Source organism: Acanthochromis polyacanthus, chromosome 2 (genome assembly GCF_021347895.1).
Source record: "Acanthochromis polyacanthus isolate Apoly-LR-REF ecotype Palm Island chromosome 2, KAUST_Apoly_ChrSc, whole genome shotgun sequence".
In the NCBI taxonomy this organism is placed as follows: Eukaryota; Metazoa; Chordata; class Actinopteri; family Pomacentridae; genus Acanthochromis; species Acanthochromis polyacanthus.
The window spans coordinates 27505635-27525761 of record NC_067114.1 but is presented as its reverse complement, the minus strand read 5'-3'; the positions used below and the strand labels follow the sequence as shown (position 1 = coordinate 27525761).

Below are 20127 nucleotides of genomic sequence, written 5' to 3'. Positions count from 1 at the left end.
CCAGGTTCAGCAATGTTTTGCGCCCAAAGAATGAAGTCAGCTGACTACCTAAGTATATTAAAAAGTACCAGATCTTTCCATCAGTGGAGTTTTTCTTCCTGATGGCTTCGACATGTTCCAAGATGACAATTCCAGGATTCATGGAGCTCACATTCTTAATGAGTGCATCCGGGAGCATCAGACATTATTTTCACACATGGATTGTCCTCCACAGAGTCCAGACCTCAGCTCCACTGAGAATCTTTGGGATGTTCTGGAGAGGACTTTGTGCAGCAATCTGATTCTTCCATCATCAATATAAGATCTCTCTAGAAAAGTAATGCAACTCTGGACAGAAATAAATGTTGTGACACTGCAGAAGCTTATTGAAACAATGTCACAGCGAATGTGTGTCGTTCTCAGAGCTAAAGGTGGTCCAACAAAATAATAGTGTGTGCTATGTCTTGTTTTTGTTTTTTGTTTTTTTTTTTTGGGGGGGGGGGGGGGGGGGGGGGCAGGCATTGTATTTAGTTTTAAACACAATGGGATTATGCTGGAAACAAGGAGAAACATGCTGAGATGTTCAATTAAAGTGCTGTCTGTCTGAAACCAACATTGAATTTCTTAACCCCTTGATGCACAACATGGGTCAAGAGACACCCATTTTCCATTGTATATGGTTCACTGTTGACCCGTGTTGTGCAACAAAGGGTTTAAGTTTGGATTTTGTCATAACTTCAGTGGCAAAATATACACAAACCATTCTTGGGTTGATTTAATGCTGTTATTTCGTGTCATATTTATTAAAGTTATTTTCTTTAAGGTATTTTTAACTGTCCACCTAAATCACCAGAACCACTTGTGATTGTATCTTTCCTTCTTTATAACCTTATAATTATTTTTTGACATACTCTGTAACAGTTGGAAAATGCGTTGCTGTGCCAGCAGTTGATTACAACGACTAGCAAAGGCTGTGACTGCATAATCCATACTTTGCATATATTCATGCATTGCTGTACAACACTCTCAGAGATTTGCTGTTCTCAGCCTGCTTGTCAGTCTAACACTACCTTGGCAGCGATAGTAGCTGGTGTCATCCTGTTTCTCTGGCCATCATCAGGGTGTGATGGCCCAGCATAGCCTTGGGAGCCTGGGGATGCTTCGCTCTCCCTCAGCCTGTCAAGAGGTTCCTTTCTCCTTTGGACTGCCGCTGCAGCGACGGGCTGCTCATACTGACCTGCTTTGGACCAATCCTGAGGAGGTGAGTGCAATTAATAAACAGGAAGAAGCGGGTAGGATTAACATGAAACTTGTCCAGTATCCAGCAGTTTGAAGCCCTTCATCTGAGTGCAGAGACAGGGGGCCTTTCTGGGTGGGCAGAGCCTGGGTGCTTGGAAAAGTGTGTGCAAGTCAGTGTGTGTGGGCTGGGGCCTTTTAGAGCGTTTGAATGTGATCATGATGATGACTTCGACCCTTCACGGTTTTGGCCAATCACCAATTGGCAGATTGCAAAACCAGTCAAACAGGGGAAGCCAAAAATAATAATAAATATTAAAAAATGCATGCACACACAGCAAGTGGGATGAATATTTTAGGGAAGCAAAGCAATGTGGTTATGAATGAGTTAATCAGGTGATGAAAATTAAAAGAAAATAAACCCTATGCATTAACTGAAATTTATTAAACAGAAACAGAAGAAAAAGTGCAACTGAAGAAATGGAAGCCAATGGAGAACAAACCTTCCACATAGGAACCTTTGATGTGGGAGAGGAGGAGCTGGATCCAGAGGGGCGTTTATAGGGTGGGGACGCAGGTACAGGAAGAATGACAGAGAGAGGCCTGGTGGAGCCAGAGTGAGAAAGAGCGGGGCGGAAGGTAGCGAAGGACGAGCCAAACTGCGGGACGAGAGACATAGTCATGTCATCAGACAATGAAAAAGCCACAGAGAGAGAGAGGCAGCCAGCTATGGGACCACTGGGCCAAACACATGAGAGTAAAAGCCACACATGTAAACACACACCTACAATAGACACACACAAAGTCCTCAGCGTGAAAGTGAAGACCAGGAACATGACACTATGCAAACTAAGAGTGATTAGTGTGAGAACTAAGTCAGTGCATCTGGAGAGCCTACATTTAACAGCTACCTGATATGTTTATGTTAGAACGATCATGGAATGAGTTAAAGCAGACCCAATCATGCATTTTAAACTGTGAGTGATTTGATTTGACAGTTTGTGTGATGCATTAACATTTTTATTTATTTCTTTATTTTTTTGTACTTGGTAATTTTGTGTCTGTTTTCCAAAGCCTGCTTCTAATGTGCTGGTGTAAAACTGTGAATCATAACAGGTTTTAGTACTGGTGTAACCCTGTTGCAGCTGTCTCATCCATTTGGTGTAAGGGAATCATGTGTAGATCCCATGGAGGTGGGGAAGGTATGGGTAATACAGAAATAGGTGAGACATCTCTAGTGGAAGCTGGTATTGATACTGGCAACTGTATGAACAGTGCATTTCTAAATCAAGGTGCAGAGAGCCGTGCCATTTAAATGTATTAAAGAAGCGGTGGTGTAGTATTGGTGTTTATGTCAGCAGTCAACTACAAACCAGCTTTGACGACATTTTCAGTTAAAGTTAAGTTACAGAATCCAGTTTTACTCACGGTGCACGGACAACCTGGAATAACCTGCAGAACTGTCAAAGGTCTAACAGCAATTCAGATTTCTAATTTCATCCTATTTTACCTGCAGCTGCTCTTGTTTTAGCGGATTCGTCAATTGTTGCATTTTAAATGCTCGAAATAAAGTTTTACTCAAAGCAGTCAAACAATAGTTTAGTGAAATTTCCATTTTGCTCTCCACTGTCATCAGGAGAGAGCATTGCAAATAAAATTTATATGTTTCAGCAAAACAAAACAAAAGTGTATTAAGTTGTTAAAAACGGTTTAAATTTGAAAACTGTTGAGTTTGACTTTTGGGTAGATGATCAAACTTAGTGCAGAACAGATGGCGGTATCTTCTGATGCAGAAATATCTGCAAGTTTAAACTTTCTAAGGACATTGACAGTTTTTATTATTTTACTAACTTTGCCTTTTCATAACGATAATGTCGTTGTTATCCAACTTTCAGATTTGTGCGCCTGCATCTTTGACCTGTCTTAGAATATTTCTGGGAACACCATATGTCTCTTATGCACCCTAAATTTAAATAAATTTAGCCCGATATAACAAAAATATGTGATGCACAGAAGAGAATAAAAGTTTCCATGATTGTTTTGCAGCTCCCTTGTGGTAGTTGTGCCAGATTTTGCCAACCAATTGAAGTGAGATGCAAAATCTGTCTTGACATTGTCACTCAAATTAGAGAAGGATCACAGATGGCTGTGTTCACTGTAACTGAAAAGGAAGGCTGTCATATATGCAAGCTGCTGTAGATGACAGATGCTGCTTAAAATAAGAAATGAATATTTATTTTGCCTTGCGAGCATCATTTATAGAGTTTTATTTCTGCAAACAGATGTGCATACCGGTCAAAGAAAGCGCGATGAAAGAGAAAGAGAATAGCTCTAAAACATAATTAAAAGGGATTTCTAATTTCGGAGGCATTCGTGTGGGTGCGTCTCCACCAACTAACGACACACAAAAAGCGCAGGATACAAGCTTTCCATGCTTAGTGGCTGACCTGATGTGAGGGAAGATGCAAATGGCTGTAAATCTTAAAAAAAACAATGCACCATTTGCCATTGAACTGAGGAGGTGATTCATGATTTGGAGCATACAGCTGTTTCCATGTGTCCTCGTAGATTAATTGTTGCATTAAATGCTGTTTGTTTGTTTTTAAATCTGAAAAGCATTACAATGCATTAACAGAACAAATACTCATGTCTGATTGGTGTTTTTCTCACTGCTCTCTTGTTAAGTGAGTTGATGGTGTTGGATCTGATATTGACTGATACTACCAAAAAGCATTCTCTGCTGGAGGGCCCATTAAACATTCTGAGAGCTACTAATGTCAATTTTGTTGCAGCTTTGTCTCAGCATTCAGAAGTCAATGTCTCCTCCTGTTTTCAGAATTCAATGAAACTATCCCAACTCCTGCTACCTTGGTGAATGCTTTTTTTTTTTTTTTTAAACAGCATGTGTTCTATAATTCCATTCTGACAATGACTTTATGCCATCACTATATTCACAAAAGTTAAATTTTACCAGAAATGTATTTTTTTTAGTTTTCCTTCTTAGGAGTTTCAGAAATCTACTAAAGGAGACAGCAGTCTCCTCTAGTGGATTTCTGAAACTCCTAAGAGACAGATTTTTGGGTATATAAGCAAACTTTCTGCAGAACAGATGGCACTATCTTCTGTGACAAAACTATCAGCAAGTTTCTGTGGACACTGATAGATAGAGGATTAACTGCTATTAACCTTAAAGTCACAGTGTCAGGCATCAGCAGAGCTGCTTTTCTCACTTCAACTCATCAATTTATCTTTTTTGCACAGATGACAGACCCGACAGACTTGACGGCCCAAACCAAGAGAGCAAAATCAAAACTTGAGAATAAAACAGAGGTATTGGAGACATTCATTTTAGAGATCACTGACATCATCAAATTGTTTTACAGCATTAATATCTCAGATTAATGAATCGGAGCCTGCTGTGTACAATTTACTGATCTTCAGTTTTAGTTATGTCTTTCTATTTTGCTGATCCTGTATGCACTTTATAATAAAATTTGACTATACCTGGGCTGTTTAGATGTCTAAATGTTAACATTCATGATAAATTAATAGCAATTATTTAACTCTCAGTTAACTCATTTTAGAATTGCGTTTATACATTATTAAATAGGTCTGATTATAAAGGTCAATTGATAACCTATTTTATTTGATGTAGAATTCTCATTTGGTTTCATGTTTCACATTGTTGAGGACCTATGTTGTACAGTGTGGATACTTACAGTGGTGGGAGAACTGCATTCACTGACTGACTGGCATGTTTCTGAGGCCTCTGATGATGCTGAGCTGGATGATTTCTACAACAGGGAAGAAGAAAAAACTCAGTTTTTAGCAATTTGTTTCTCTAAAGCAACCTAAAATGCTTTCCAATTAAAAGAAATCCATTTAGAAATTTATTTCTGTCTTCTTCTTTTGCTTCTTTTTTTATACTTCTTCAGAGGTGTCACTTGGCACATGGCAGGTTCATTGAACTGTTCAGGAGTTTATGGTGTCTACAGCATCTGGAGGGTGTTTTATGATTGCATACCTGTCACTGAAAGACAATCTATCATTTCTTTCAATACTGAAGATGCACAGGTTCCTGCCATGACAGCTCTGCTTCACCTGCAACATGTAACTGAAACAGCGACACACACAGCAGATTCTGTGTCTGCTGTGTCTTTCAGTCTGAATTTCTTCTATCTTGGGCCTTTTTTTAAACTCAGTGTACAGTTGTTGATCATTAGACCATGGCCCCTGTGAAAAAACTTGTTAAGCAGGATTTTCACACACAGTTTGTGAATTTGTGTACATAAACCCAATGCATATACATATGGAAGTACACTACTGTCCAAAAGTTTGGGATCATCCAGACAATTTCATGTTTTCCATGAGCACTCAAGCTTTTATCCATGTGCTAACATAACTGCACAAGAGTTTTCTAATCATCACTTCAATTGCTTTTCAACACGATTTGCTGACACAATGTAGAAATAGAACACAGGAGTGATGGTTGCTGGAAATGTTCCTCTGTACCCCTATGTAGATATTCCATTAAAATCAGAGAATAGTCATTTACCACATTAACAATGTCTAGACTATTTCTGATTAATATGTCATCTTCATTGTAAAAAAACAGGTTTTCTTTCAAAAATAAGGACATTTCTAAGTGACCCCAAACTTTTTGACTGGCAGTATACATGTGGAAGTATTTAATTAAAGTATTTGTACCTGACTTGTGATGTCTGAGGGCATAGGTGAGGGAGGCTTGGAGTAGATGTTAGCATCCTGGGACACGAAGCCTGAATCGTGGGAGGAGACGCTGCTGAGGCGGTGAGCAGCGATGCCCCCCGGTGGTGGAGGCTGGTGTGGCAGGCTGCTGCGGTAGTGATAGGAGGAGGAGGTGGGTGAGTGAGGCTGCGAGCCTCCACCGCCGCCACCAATACCAATACTACCACCTCCCCCTGACGAGCGGGAGGCACTACTGTGGGCGCTGTTCACACTGCTGTTGGGGGGAGGGAGGTGTAGAGGAGCAGGGGGAGGGCAGAGTGATGTAGGCGTGAAGAAATGTGAAGGAAGGATGAAAGTGTTGATCCCCAGTGTGGAGTGAAGACAGCATTTAGGGAGAGACAGCATGATTACAGGGATGTGTCAAAGTAATGGTTTGATTCCAGAAGAAGTTAAAACAAACGACAGGAGGTGTTGGTGATGGTTAAAGGTAATAAATTGGTGATTGGAGGAAGCATTGAAAGTGAAAGATTTACATGACGGGTTGAAGTTCAGGAGCAGTTGACAACAAGTCGTTGGTTCATCAGGTTAGCAAAAACCCACAATGCAATGATGCAATAAAGTCACACAGCAGTCACAGTTAAAAATAGAGACCCCGAAAATGAAAGGAAACCAGGTGAGCAAACACCCAGCGCCAGAGAAAGAGGGCAAATCACATGAGTGCACACAAACAAGATACAAAAAATAGAATAAAGACAAAAGAAGAAGATCCAAGTGCACAGTATGGTGGTTGTGATGAGGGAGAAAGGGAGGACGAGAAAAGGGAAGAAGGGAGTAGACAGAGAGTGTGTAAACTCATGAAAATCCAGGGCACATCCACACACAAAACACAATAAGCACTGGAGACAAAAGGTTGTAAAGTTGCATGCTTTACATGCACCCTCTTACACAAAATGATTGATGCACATAAGTGTTTTCTTTCAAGACAAAGAACCACAGAAATCATTTTTTTGTATTCGTCTCGTAGCATTCATTTTGTTATCCATAGACTCCAAATTCGAGGATGTGTGTATTTAAAGATATATGCTGCAGAGACATCAGTATATCCCAAAATTGCATATTTTGTTTAATCTTTTATTTAGTGCATGTTTTCTCTTTGAAAGCTGTGGTTCAATATCAGAGGATTCTACTGAGCTGAAGATGACTGATCAAGCAGTAATGATGGACGGAGACGCTGACATCACAGTGGAACATAAACATCAAGGAAGGCTCCTCTTTCTGATACTCCATATATGAATCACTGCAGAGCAGGCAGAAGGTGCTGGTTGTGTCTTGCACATGTGTGTATTTGTGTGTGAGTACCTGCACATGCTGCTCTTACGAGAGCCAGAGCTGCTGGGGGATGATGGAGGGGTCTGATAGGACCAGCTGTAATCTGAGCCCTTCAGATCCTTAATCACCTGAGTGAATGGCAGCAGAGCGCAGTCAATTGACTTTGTTTATTATTTGTTAGTTTCTTTATGAGATCTGCATATTGTGGGTGTGCATGCTTTGCACCTGTTCACTAGCAGGGGGCAGTTTGTGAGGATCAGTTGTCAGCACAGTGAGGTCATCAATGATGGCCTGGAGGTGGGTGATCTCGCCCAGCATGGCAATCTCTCCATTCTAGAAGAACAGGATTGAAAAAAATGCATTTAATTGGTAAATTTAACTCCCGGTCTTCCTGCTTCTTTTTTCACCTCAAAGTCTACAACACACAAGCAAGGACTCAAGGACACAGCACAAACATGGCTACAAGTAGAGAGGATTAAAAAAAAAACATTTTGTTCAGTATGACACAGTTAGAATGGTACAATTCATAAAAAGACTGAAAATAAAATGTTTACAAAAACTGAACGAAATAAATAAAATAAAACATGTTTAATTTTCCCAAGACTCTGTGCATGTCGCCAAGACCTTAAAAAATTATAGTTCTACATATTACAGATATTTTTTACTTCCATTTTAAATTTGTCTCCATATTTGTCTCCAATCTGCTCTGTTTCAACACAGAACTGCAGTTCAGCTGCGTATTCCCTGACTTATGGTCATATGAATGGTTCCTTGGTAGTGCATAGGAATGCAGATGTTTTGGGTTTTATTTTTGGTTTGTTTGTTTGTTTTTTAAAATAATCTAGTTATTGCAAGGGCTTGACGGCGGCTTGGTGGTGAGCACTTTCACCTTGCACCTCGAGGATCCCTGGTTTGCGTCCCGTCTTCCCGGGATCTTTCTGCATAGAGTTTGCATGTTCTCCCTGTGCATGCATGGTTTCCTCCCACAAACCTTCCAAAGACATGCTGAGTTTAATTGCTAACTCTAAATTGTCTGTAGGTGTGAATGTGAGTGTTCCTCTATATGTAGCCCTGTGATAGACTGCTGTCCTGTCCAGAGTGTCCCCTACCTTCACCCTAAGCTGAGACAGACTCCAGCACCCCCACCACCTTAATGAGGACTAAGCAGTGTATAGATTATGGATGGATGGATAGGTACTGCAAATGGGGATTTTTTGGCAGTTTTTTATGAAACATAAAACAAAGCAATTTTGATGAAATATTGCAATTTCTGCATTGAATTTGATTAACTTTCCCAACAAAACTCCATATCACACATCATTTATTGAAAATCTGACAAATAGTTGTGCTTTGTTTTTTCAGTTTCTGGCTGTGATAAACTATATAATTTGGGTGTTGTATTTTTTAAAGTTTTTTAAAGAAAGATTGTTGATGAAATATCACAAAAATACCACTTACTGACATTCTTTGCCATAATAATAAGAGCAAGAAAATCTTTCCCTGGTACATCTCTTGTTTAAATGTCAGACTAAGACACACCTATGGTAAACTTTAATTTTGTTGCAGAGCAGCTCCAATAATAAACTGCCACAGGTCAAACTTTGCTTCCTCCGTTATCTAAACATCTGTCCCTCCTCCCGTCTCTCCATTTCACTACATGTCCTCACCACAACCGGCTGAAGGAAACCAATGAAGGTGCAGAAGCGACCTCTCTCCTCCACCAGGGCACGGCGCACTGCCTGCTTCTCTGTTTCCTCCATCAACAGGCACATGTCGGTCACATCCTGCATGGCGCTGTCGAGCTGGGGCTGCAGGTCCCCTCGTCCTGGGATGGCAACGGTACAGTCGTGATGAGACATTTAAAGAACTGAGACAGCAGCAGCATTTAAATGTTCTCATCAGAGTAGGCAAATGAAAAGAAAAGGAGAAATAAAGACGGAAGTGTAGATACAGTATGTTTATAAAAACACAGGCATTAAAACATAATTTGACTTGATTGGATATCTGTCCATCAATCTTTGCTTTTTTAAATACACTGCTCCATCAAACCACTGGCATAGATTATGGAACTCCAACACCAAACAAACAGCAACACCTTGTTCGATGTTTCTGCTCTGTACAAGCTGTCCCTAAAGTCTGTACACATGGCTAATCTTCTTAACTATATTTTTTTGCTCCACAGATTAAATATGGTTTTGTCAAAAAAAAAGAAAGAGTTCAACTTGTACTTATCAGTGGACATGAAGGATGGACATATTGAAAGACAGGTTTGGGGTTAGGGAAGTGATTTTTTTTTTTTTGGCTAGCATGAACTTTAGCCACGATCAATTCTTTTGTTTCGGCTAATACATTTGTTTGTCCAGAACGAGGTTTGTCCGTTACATTGCCCGTTTCTTTAAACCTTTCAACCACCTTTGCCACCGTGGAAAAGCCAAGTGGAATCCTCTTGGATGATGTATACTATACTACATCTCATATTGGATAAATAGCAGTCAAATTGGAATTCAGAGATCATTATGTCTTTTGAAATTTGACAACAAGATGATTCCAACTAACGTGTACATATTTATGTGTACAACAGCATGTGTCTTTTGTGTGGATGTACCGTATTTTCACGACCAAAAGGCGCACTGTACCAAAAGGCGCAGTCTCAGTTATGTGTGCCATTACTGTATTTAAAACACACATAAGGTGCACCTGATTATATGGCGAGGGTTTTATATACAATCCACGCCCACACTTCCCCCTTTAACGTTCTCATGGTGTCCTCTACTACGTCGGCCTTACAACAACACACACAAGCATACAAGTGTGCGTATTTAAAAATAGAGCGGGAGTAAAACTGAGTTTGGTATTCACATATTTTTTTTTTTACCGGTAATCGTCATCAATCAAACCCATGGAAGTCCTCATCCTCTGTTTCTGAATTGAACAGCTGCGCTAAACCTCCATCAAACATGCCAGGTTCACTTTCTTCACTGTCAGAGTCACTTTCCGTGCCGTGCGGCGCCTCTGAAATGATGCCGGCTTTTGCGAAAGCTCGAACAACAGTGCCAGCAGACACGTTAGCCCAAGCATTTACAATCCATTCGCAAATTGTGGCGTAACTCGCCCGGCGCTGCCTTCCACTCTTAGTGAAACTGTGGTCTCCATCGGTCATCCATCGCTCCCACTCCGCTCGCAGCCTTACTTTGAACGGCCGGTTCACACCGATGTCCAGCGGTTGGAGTTCCTTTGTCAGGCCTCCCGGAATGACAGCAAGCTCAGAGTTCATTTGCTTCACTTGTTTTTTCACATCGGCTGTGAGATGGGCACGCATAGAGTCACAGATCAACAGCGATGGTGATGCGTGGAAAAAACCACCTGGTCTACGTCCGCCTTACAACAACAACAACACACACAGGACGCACTGCACCATAGGGCGCGCCGCACAATTTGAAGAAAATCTAAGACTTTTATGTGCGCCTTATAGTCGTGAAAATACGGTAGCTTTATTACAGCAGCAATTTATGGGGTGAACATGTAAACTGTAACTTCTCTGTGGCCTCTCTTTGCATCAATGAAAATTTTGTCTAAAAAGGATGCATAAAAAACTGATCATGATGTGTGAGTACATCCAATTTTCCTTCTCTTTCGTTATGTCAGTCCACACCCAACATAAGGACAGTACAGAGCCAAAACACAAATAACGTGTTTCTGTCTTTAAAACACTACTTGCTGTAACTGCACAGCGATCACATGATGACAAAAGGTAAGACATAGATACATAAGTATGGGGTAGAAATCTGCATATGATCTACAGCCTAGGGAAAAAAAAAAACATGAAATACGGTGAATAGAAAGCAAAACATGAAATAACTCTTTGTAGTATTACAGCATGCAAAAAGTCAGCGGAGATGTCAGCAGTACCGGGGTTAGAATGAAAGAGAATAAGGGAGGAGGGGGAGCATGAGAGTAGAATGAAAGCCTGCGGCATCACTACGAAGTTAATAGTAGCAGCTACAGAAGTCATGCAGGAGTCAAGAAAGAAGTTAAACTACATCATGCATTGTTGAGAGTGAAACCACATGACAGCTAACTATGAAACTGGATAAAACTCTAAAATCTGTCACCAGGAGACAAAACCTGAGCTGAAGCTTGTTCAGGGAATATTTCAGCTCATTTCCTAAAAAGTCATGGTAGCTGGTTTCATTTAGTTTTTAATTGACATACCTATTACATGACCTCCAGTTAGGGATTATAAAACCAACAAAAAGCTGAAATTTTGTTGGTGTAGAAAACTGAGCTACTGTGTTTGTTGGTAGAATATGTCTATTAGAAGCAAGGCTGGATCCCCCACTGGGCACAGTGTGCAGCTCTTCAGGAGCCCAAAAGCAACAGGTTCATCATGTAGCAATTAGTTTGTTGTAAAATGATTAATTACGTTGTTAGTACATCTACCACAAAAGCACATTTTAACCTTTAAATGTGGAATTTTAATAAGTGCCAAACATTCCTACAAACCCTGTTTGATCACTGGGCTCATAAATAGAATTCTCATCATCCGTTGCTTCAAGCATGTCTTCATTTTAGGAGTAACTGACATCAAAACCTCCCAACATCAAAGACAGTGCTGCTCTACTTGAAACACCAGCACTGTAGAAAGCAAACATAATGATACTTTATCCTTTTGATTGTTGCAATTTACAATATGCCTCGCTCAAAATGAGGCCAAATAGTGTTGTCATTTGCAACCTGCATATTTTTGTCTAACTATGTTGGATTTCTAATAATAAATAAATGAATAAATAAATAAATAACAAATTTTCATCAATTTATATACCACAGATCAATAAAAAAATGTGCTTCAAAGATTTAGATGAGTAAGATGAAGGATTCGGGCAGGATATAATGTAGTCCTCGAGTCTCTGAAAATCACATAGAGTATGTGTCTGATGGCTTAAGTTAAATGGCAGCAGCCCTTATGCTCTCATTATTCTGGCAAGGAGGAAGAGCCTCGGCGGGGTTATACATGACCATCAGCATATGTTTGTCTGTTTGTCTGTCTGTCTCAAAAATGAACAAATCAACAAATCTGTGTTTGGATCTACAGATTTGTTGAAAATTTCTGTATCACTGCAAGATAGCGGCACAACGTCACTAACTTTGACAACAACTGAATACTATGTCAGGTGCCTGCTGACGATCCTGATTGCGATACAAACTACTAATCGAACACTGCAGACTTATCGGGACTTATCTGTTGGAAATCATACAACGACTGAGCAGCCTTGGTGGAGTACTGCACTCTCTGAGTGCTTTTTCTTGCCATTTATGTTTTTTATTGTGTTATTGTGTTTCAAAAAAATAAATGTAGGCTATTTTAGTTACCACAGATCAATAACTCATTACAAATGACTGCAATGAATGCACAAAGAGGTTAATCCAGCCCTCATCAAGTTCACTTTGTTTCCCTCAATTCTATTTTCATGATTGTTTCATTACATAAAATGGTTTCTTAATTTCACCCCCAAAACCTTTTCCATGACCTTTATTTGACAAATTTAATAATATCTACTGTTTGCAGGCAAAGGTTTGGACATTTGAGTTAAAAAAGGAAGGTGATTAGGTAGAGCGACAGGCTGATACTTACCCTGGATCTCTATTACAGGGGGACAGAGAGACGGTGGCGGTGAGGAGGGGGAGACAGCAAAAAAAGGAGCAAAATAAGGAGAAAGAAAGAAAGAGGGGGACAGCGAGAGACAGGGAGGGAGAGAGCAGAAATAGCAGAACTCATTGTCAAGGTTAGTACAAAGAAGCCATCTCAAGACAGCCACAGTGCCACAGGTTAGAGCAAAATAACACTGCTGCAACCAAAAATTCAACCAATAATACTACCAAGCATCAACTGCAACAGGGCTGACCAGACACTCATAACATAAGAGCAAAGTAATCACACTGATTCACTGTCAACTACTTATATAAGTACATTCCCATATTTTTTCACCATAACATTTGCTGCATTATTCGTGTTTCACAAAATATTCTGATAACTGTAATTATTTCATATGTATTCAGGCCTACAGTCATAGAGTTTGGACATATGTAGTCACTCAAGGGTTTTCTTTTCCTCTTGTTCTTTCGTACATTACAGAATAACACTGCAGACATCAACACTATGAAATAATAGAAAATAAAAGATTTAGAATTAGACTGTAACTGCACCTTATAAACTAAGCAGGGGTTATTTTTATGGACCTTTTCAGTTCGTATTAGATATGAAAATGAAATAACAAGAAAAAAAAGGTATGTTTTATGACTTTTTATTGTCTGTGAACACAATTCGAGGTATGTCGTGTGTGTGTGTGTGTGTGTTCCTAAATGTTAAGGTGACAACGTGCAGTTCACACTTGTGCTGTAATGGAAGTGATGTGAAATGTTCCTGGGTCTGAGCAATTATTTTTAAACTTCAACAGCATGCACAATCAGATATGAAGCTGATGTTTTCAAATACTGTCAAATTAATGGAATGGAGTGCATGTATGAAAAGGGCTAAGCTCACAATTCATGTGGTGTAAAAGAAAATAGGAAAAAAAAATGCATATACATATATACACTACCATTCAAACGTTTGGGGTCACCCAGGCAATTTCATGTTTTCCATGAACACTCATAATTTTATAACATCAACAATATTAACAGCAACAGTTCCTTAGTTTGTAATAAAAACGAGTACACAGCAGTTTTTGCTTCTGTCATCTATATGGGTGCACACATTGAATCCAATGTCGCCACGAGCAAATGGCTCTGTTTGACTCTGTTTGACATAATCTATGCTATGGAAAGAACCGCTCAGTTACGTATAGACAAATAAAGGTGCAGGATTACTTTAAGTCATGAAGGTCAGTCATGAAAGTCAGTCTGTTTCAAGCCCACTGAAAGTTTCGTCAAGTGCAGTCGCAAAACCATCACATGCTGCAATGAAACTGGCTCTGATGACGACCGCCCCAGGAAAGGAAGAGCAAAAATTACCTCTGCTGTGGAGGATAATTTGTTTTTTAACAGGACAATAACCCACAAAACATCCTCAGGCTGCGTGAGTGCTGTCAGACCGGTAAGCAGAGTGATGGAGTGCTGCATCAGATGACATGACCTCCACAATCACCCAACCTGAAGTCATCTGAGCAGGTTTGGAATGAGATCATTTCCTGAGTGAAGACTAAGTAGCCAGCACATGCGTGAAATTTTTTTGGGGAAAAATCCAGGTGATGACCTCACGAAACTGCTTGAGAGGATGCTAAGAGTTTGCAAAGCTTTCATAGCAGCAAGCAGTCAGTGTGTTTTGAGGACAATTCAAACAGTTTGAAAAAAAATTACATTATTTACACTATTTTGTGCTTTTTATATAAATATCCATGTTTTATTTTATAGTTCCCATGTCTTTATTTATGTTCTGCAATGTAGACAACAGAAAACATGAAAAAAAAAACCTTAAACTGTATTACAAAGTATTTAAATATCATTTATTATTAAAATTAATTTGAAAATTACTTAACAGACATTTTGTATTTTTGCATCCATCTGCCTGGCAACTGGATGAAAGCTGTTCCAGGAAGAAAGCAACAATTATTGGTTGCTGCCTCCCTCAGTAAAGTGGTTCAGGACAAATGAAAAATGGGCTGCAGTACCACTGATAACCACTAGATGGCAATGGAAACTTACAATTCATCTGAAGTCTTAACACATCTGTCAGTGACTCAAGGTCCTGCGTGTGTGAGCTGATAATGTAATCACTGTACTGTGCGACTTTTATCATGGATGACAATCAGAAACAGGCCACAAATGTGAAACTGTTCCTGTTTCAGGTGGTTTTGTTTATAGTATTGTTGTTTATTCACTTGCACTACCACCGACATTGGTAAGGTCATAGAAATAACAGCTACAGCTCAAGATACAAAATAAACACCAGTAATACCAGTAGAACTGATGACGTCTGAGCAACCTTTCATACAAAAATCTGACTTTCTGTTTGTTCTGTCTAAAGTGCAAGGAGTCTAAGCTTGACTGTTTGACTGCTCACTGTTACCTTTACGAGCCTTCTTCTGCAGCTTCATGGTGTCAGATGACTTCTTCTTGATCTCATGGCGTGACCTCTTGTACTCTTGAAAGAGGATGAAGAGAGATACTTTAGCAAGAGGAAGGTAAAGCACTCGGTGTGAACTCCTATCATCTTGCATTTCCAATACAAACTGAAATAGAAAGTCTTCCAGGAGCTGCTACATTGGTTAAGACTTTACATTACTTGGACAGAAACACAGAGTATTATTGAAATATTTAATTTCAGATCAATCCTCCCTGTCAGTCCTTAACTATGGAGAAGCCACATTCTGCATCATCTGGGAGCAATGTAAATCTTTATGCAATGTTATCTAGTAATAATAGTCACACAAATGCATCAGAATGTAACAAGATGGATTTTTCCTTGTCAAGTAAACAGCAAAACAAGTTAAATTGAAGTTTTATGAAGGTTATGGCCCACTCTAATTAGTTTAACAGTTAACAGTTAAACAAGTGAAATCTAGCATGAACACTTGTAACATTAGCATGTAAGATACCACTTGTCACCCTGCTTGTATCCTATAGCTGCTTTTCATGACATGTGGTTCAGTCATCATGTTTCAATAAATAATTATGTGATAATAAGAACACAAACACAACAACATTAGTTAAGTGCTCAGCCTTTCCAGTGTTATCCAGTCTGTGTCAAATGATGGCATTAAATATACTTGCAAGTGCAGATTCCTTGCAGTTTACTTTGTAACATAAACCTCTACAGTTCATCTCAAGATTGTTGTGACAGTAACATTTAACAGCTATAAATCCTGTATCACAGTATTAGAAGAAGCTGTTCATGGTGTAAGAGTCCAGTGTAATGTTCTTGTATTCTTCAGTGCAGTGCTTTTTTATAGAGTGAATAGATAATGGGTCATGATGGAAGTAGTTCTTTCGAGATTAGAACATGATTGTTCTGACTAATTGACTATTAGTTTTTCAGCAAGATTATACTGATCAAAGAGGAGTCCCCTCTTATCTTATGTCAGACCTTTACAGTGGTCACAGAGCAGAACGGTAGCTACTCTTTATGTGTATTAAAGCTACTTCGGGAAGGAGGATGTAGGGCTAAAACCTGCAGTTTTCGCTGTGGCTTCATGAATTAAACTCATAACCTGTGATGTGTGTGTACCTTTGGCATGATCCTTATCCAGCTGGTTGGCTGTCTTCTTCCAGTCTTCAATCTTGTCCTGGAGAGGAGTGATCAGACTCTCCATCAAAGCACTGGAGAAAAGACAGAGATTCAAGAGTGAGACACATGACTTATAAAGCAGGCAAGACATGATGCCAACAACAGAGAAAGAGAAAATGGATAAATAAATCAGTCTCATTGAAAATCACTCCTATGGTGCATATTTCCTCTGTGTGATGTCTTGATGAGACTGATTTAGTCTGAACAGAAGCGACCCCAATATTCTGACCTCCGAGCCCCACTGAAAATGAGACACAGTACAGATACAGTATATTTCTGGACTGAGATTGTTATATAAATTCCCTTCATGTATTGTTCCACTTCATAATTTTAGTATCTGGATCACTGTCCGTCTCCCTATGCACACATGTGCGATGTACATGGTCACATGTAAGATAAATGCAGGATTATTGGAGTATGTATGCATACCGTATGCACACAAACACCAGAGCTCTAAGCTTGATTCAGTCTTCAAAAACCCTTTGTCATTATCACGACTTTAGATCATCATCATCATTTTCATCATCATAAATGTAATAGCTTTTGCTATAATAGCTTCTGCTGTGGAAAAGTCATTAGAAAGTATGAAGAATGAAGGAAAAGGCAAACAATGGTTGAAAACAGACTCTTGGTGAGGTTTCCGGAGTGGTCTGTGTTGCGTGCCAATGCTTGTATTTATTTACAGTCATTTCAATATGTACAGACAGAGTAGTGTTCCTAATGGAATCCATACAGCTGAAAGGAAAACCTCACCAAACATGTGTCCCATCATATTTCATAAAACAGGGTCAGCCTTAGATGGAAACAGTCATGAGGTTTACCATCTTATGACTCATGAGAAACCCTGATGAATTGCAGTGTAAGATCAGCAAAAGAAGTAAACCAGGCAAAGGAAGGAGTTTACAGACAAAAGGAGTGTGAGGAAAGGGATTGAAAGTTGAAATTAAGTATCTTACTTGGTGAACTGGCGAAGTTTGGCCTCAATGCTGCGATGTCTCATGCACATCCTGGTCAGAGCTGAACCGATATCTCTAGTTGCCCCTTGAAACACAAAACAGTCAGAATCATAATGTGAAACATGCACACACATACAGATGCCTCACATTCACCACAAAAGGCTCTTTTCTGTTCCACATACATGCAGATCACCAAGCTGTGATCAATATTTACATTAAAGCTGTTAGTGTTCTCTATAAAGTAAAAGCGTTTTGTCTTTCAAACAGTTGAGCAACTACAGAGGCTTTTGTATTAGTTTACATTCAGCCTGTATTTACACAAGACCCCGATTTACTTCTTGCAGACGTTACACACACTCCCAGTTTCATCCAAATAAAGTAGTGTCTCGTGAGTGTGTGTTTGTGTGAGAGCCAGAGCTCAGAGACCCAGTTTCGTGAGCAGCTAACCTGCTGCTGTAAACACCCATCTATTTTAAGGTAGTAGGTCTGTGTGGAAAAAGCTGACCCCAGAGTTTAAATCAGTTTAAGTGAAGGCAGACACCGCTAACTTCCAAACAAGGTGCTCAGAGCTGCTGCCACCACAGTACAGGTGGAAAGCAAACATAAGAAACGCGATTATAGATTCACTCGCATGCTATGTACTTAGAGACATTCTAGCAGAAGTGAGGCTGACACAGTATACAGTGCCCTGAGAATACCATAATCACTACTGCCACTGAAATGTACACACTGGAAAATTCAGATTAAACAGCAGCCAAATGGGATTTCCTCGAGAGACACTGTTTATCATGAGGGCTTACACAGGCTTACACAGGAAAACGTGCGGAGTGCAGAGGGAGGAGGGGCGTTATTCCAAAATGTTATGCTCCAGATTAATATTTTCATCCAAAACTGATTCAGAGTATGAAAAGTGACTTATATAAGAATTTCAGAATGAATAGGATGTCATTTTAAAGGAGAAAAAGCCACGATCAATTTGCTTTGACAACCTAAAAATTTTGAATTTGCCATAAAAGTACTTTATAACTAAATAAAAGTGGACATTTATTTAAATGGGAAAATTTTGTATTTATGCTCCCACTTTGGGGGTTATCACATAAATGCACATACAGAAGATGTGCATGGATTTTCCAGGTCACCAGCGGATGTATCATATAATAACTGATCATGCTCTAACCATTCCTTTAGTTAATGTCGGTCTCATGTGTTCCAAGTTTCTGCTAAAAAAAAACTGCACAGATTGTTACTCAGTCAATGAATGTGGCAGAGTTATGGAATGAACAGCTTACATACTTCTGTCTGTCTGTTCGAAAAATTATTCAAAAACAGGCTAATGGATTTGGATAAAGTTTTCAGGGAAGGTCAGAAGTGACACAAGGACCAACTGATTTGACTTTGACAGTGATATGGCTTATAGTCTGGATCCTCGGATTTGTTAAAGATTTCTGTATCATTGTAAGATAGCAGCATGGCGTAACTATGACAACACATGAATGCTCTGTCAGCTACGCGTTGACAACCACATGATTGTGATCCTACTACAAATCGACTATTGCGGACTTATCCAGATGTATCTATTGGAAATTATCCAAGGAACAACTGAATAAATTGTGGAGGTGTTTCCGCAACCTATCAGTTCCCACCACCCACAACATAGTTAGGTCACGCGATTCGGTATCCATACACTATGTACACATGCATAACACACGCCTGTGTTTAGCCCGAGGTCATTTTGTTCGTGGGTACATTCATATTAAATAACCACATTCTGAGTTTCCGTGATTTCTGATCATCAATAACTAATTAACAAATGTTGCATTTCTACAAAAAAGCAGCATTTCTGACAATGCCATAGGGGGAATGAACAACCTTGGCAAAGTATTGTGCTCTCTGAGTGCTTTTCCTGTTCAAATTGTCATGCCTATGAAACATCTGGAACATTGTTTTAGACACTAATGATCCTTGAATGATCGATCGAGAACTGCGGTGATCCTCCACTTTCACCTAGTGCTAAAATCTGTTATTTCTGATCAAATACTTGCTAAGTGGCATTCCAGTCAGCATCTGCTGTGCTTACCATTTAGTGATGATAAGCAAATGATAGCACACTAAAATGCTACCTACGTAGGGGAGCACAAACGCCACCTGCTGAATATCAGCATGTTAGCACCATTATAATGAGCAAGTTAGCATGCTGACATTGGCATTTAGCTCCAGCAACTGCTGTCTCTAAGCACAGCCTCTCAGAGCCACTGGCATTGCTGCAGTTGTTCAGTCACCTGATATGAACTTTGTAAAAACCAACAGAACATGTAACAAAAAGAATTCCAGTCACTGTGACAGGGCAGCAGAAAACTGAAATGACCTTAATTTATGATATTCTATCATCACAGTAAATGCAGTTAGGTGCTCGAACAAGAGGAGTGAATCATTATGCTCAACCCTGGATCAAGTTCAATATAAATTCTCACTCAGAAATGAAAATTGAATGAAATTATTAATATTTAGCTATGATCAGGAAGCTATGGTTTGGGAGAGGTTTGAATTACAGGTATAAAAAAATGTAAAAAAAAAAAAAAAATAATGATGAAACACAATCTCTAGATTCCTGGATCAAGTAAGACAACCTACTCAGCC

General features: G+C 39.5%; 1 protein-coding gene across 7 annotated transcripts in view; it reads right to left on the bottom strand.

Moving 5' to 3' along the window:
• Positions 1–20127, bottom strand: part of mtss1lb (MTSS I-BAR domain containing 2b) — a 100368-nt gene that overhangs the window by 10468 nt on the left and 69773 nt on the right. For 2 of the 7 annotated variants that reach the window (XM_051941237.1, XM_051941243.1), the window contains exons 4-14: positions 17491–17575; positions 16475–16566; positions 15317–15391; positions 12884–12892; positions 8919–9076; positions 7477–7584; positions 7282–7379; positions 5923–6196; positions 4935–5009; positions 1719–1874; positions 1050–1232 (exon numbers count right to left, since the gene is read on the bottom strand). In XM_051941237.1, the coding sequence (XP_051797197.1) occupies positions 1050–1232; positions 1719–1874; positions 4935–5009; positions 5923–6196; positions 7282–7379; positions 7477–7584; positions 8919–9076; positions 12884–12892; positions 15317–15391; positions 16475–16566; positions 17491–17575 (1313 nt within the window). The remainder of the gene's footprint in view (positions 1–1049; positions 1233–1718; positions 1875–4934; positions 5010–5922; positions 6197–7281; positions 7380–7476; positions 7585–8918; positions 9077–12883; positions 12893–15316; positions 15392–16474; positions 16567–17490; positions 17576–20127) is intronic. The other 5 variants (XM_051941249.1, XM_051941252.1, XM_051941256.1 and 2 more) reach the window with 3 other exon arrangements.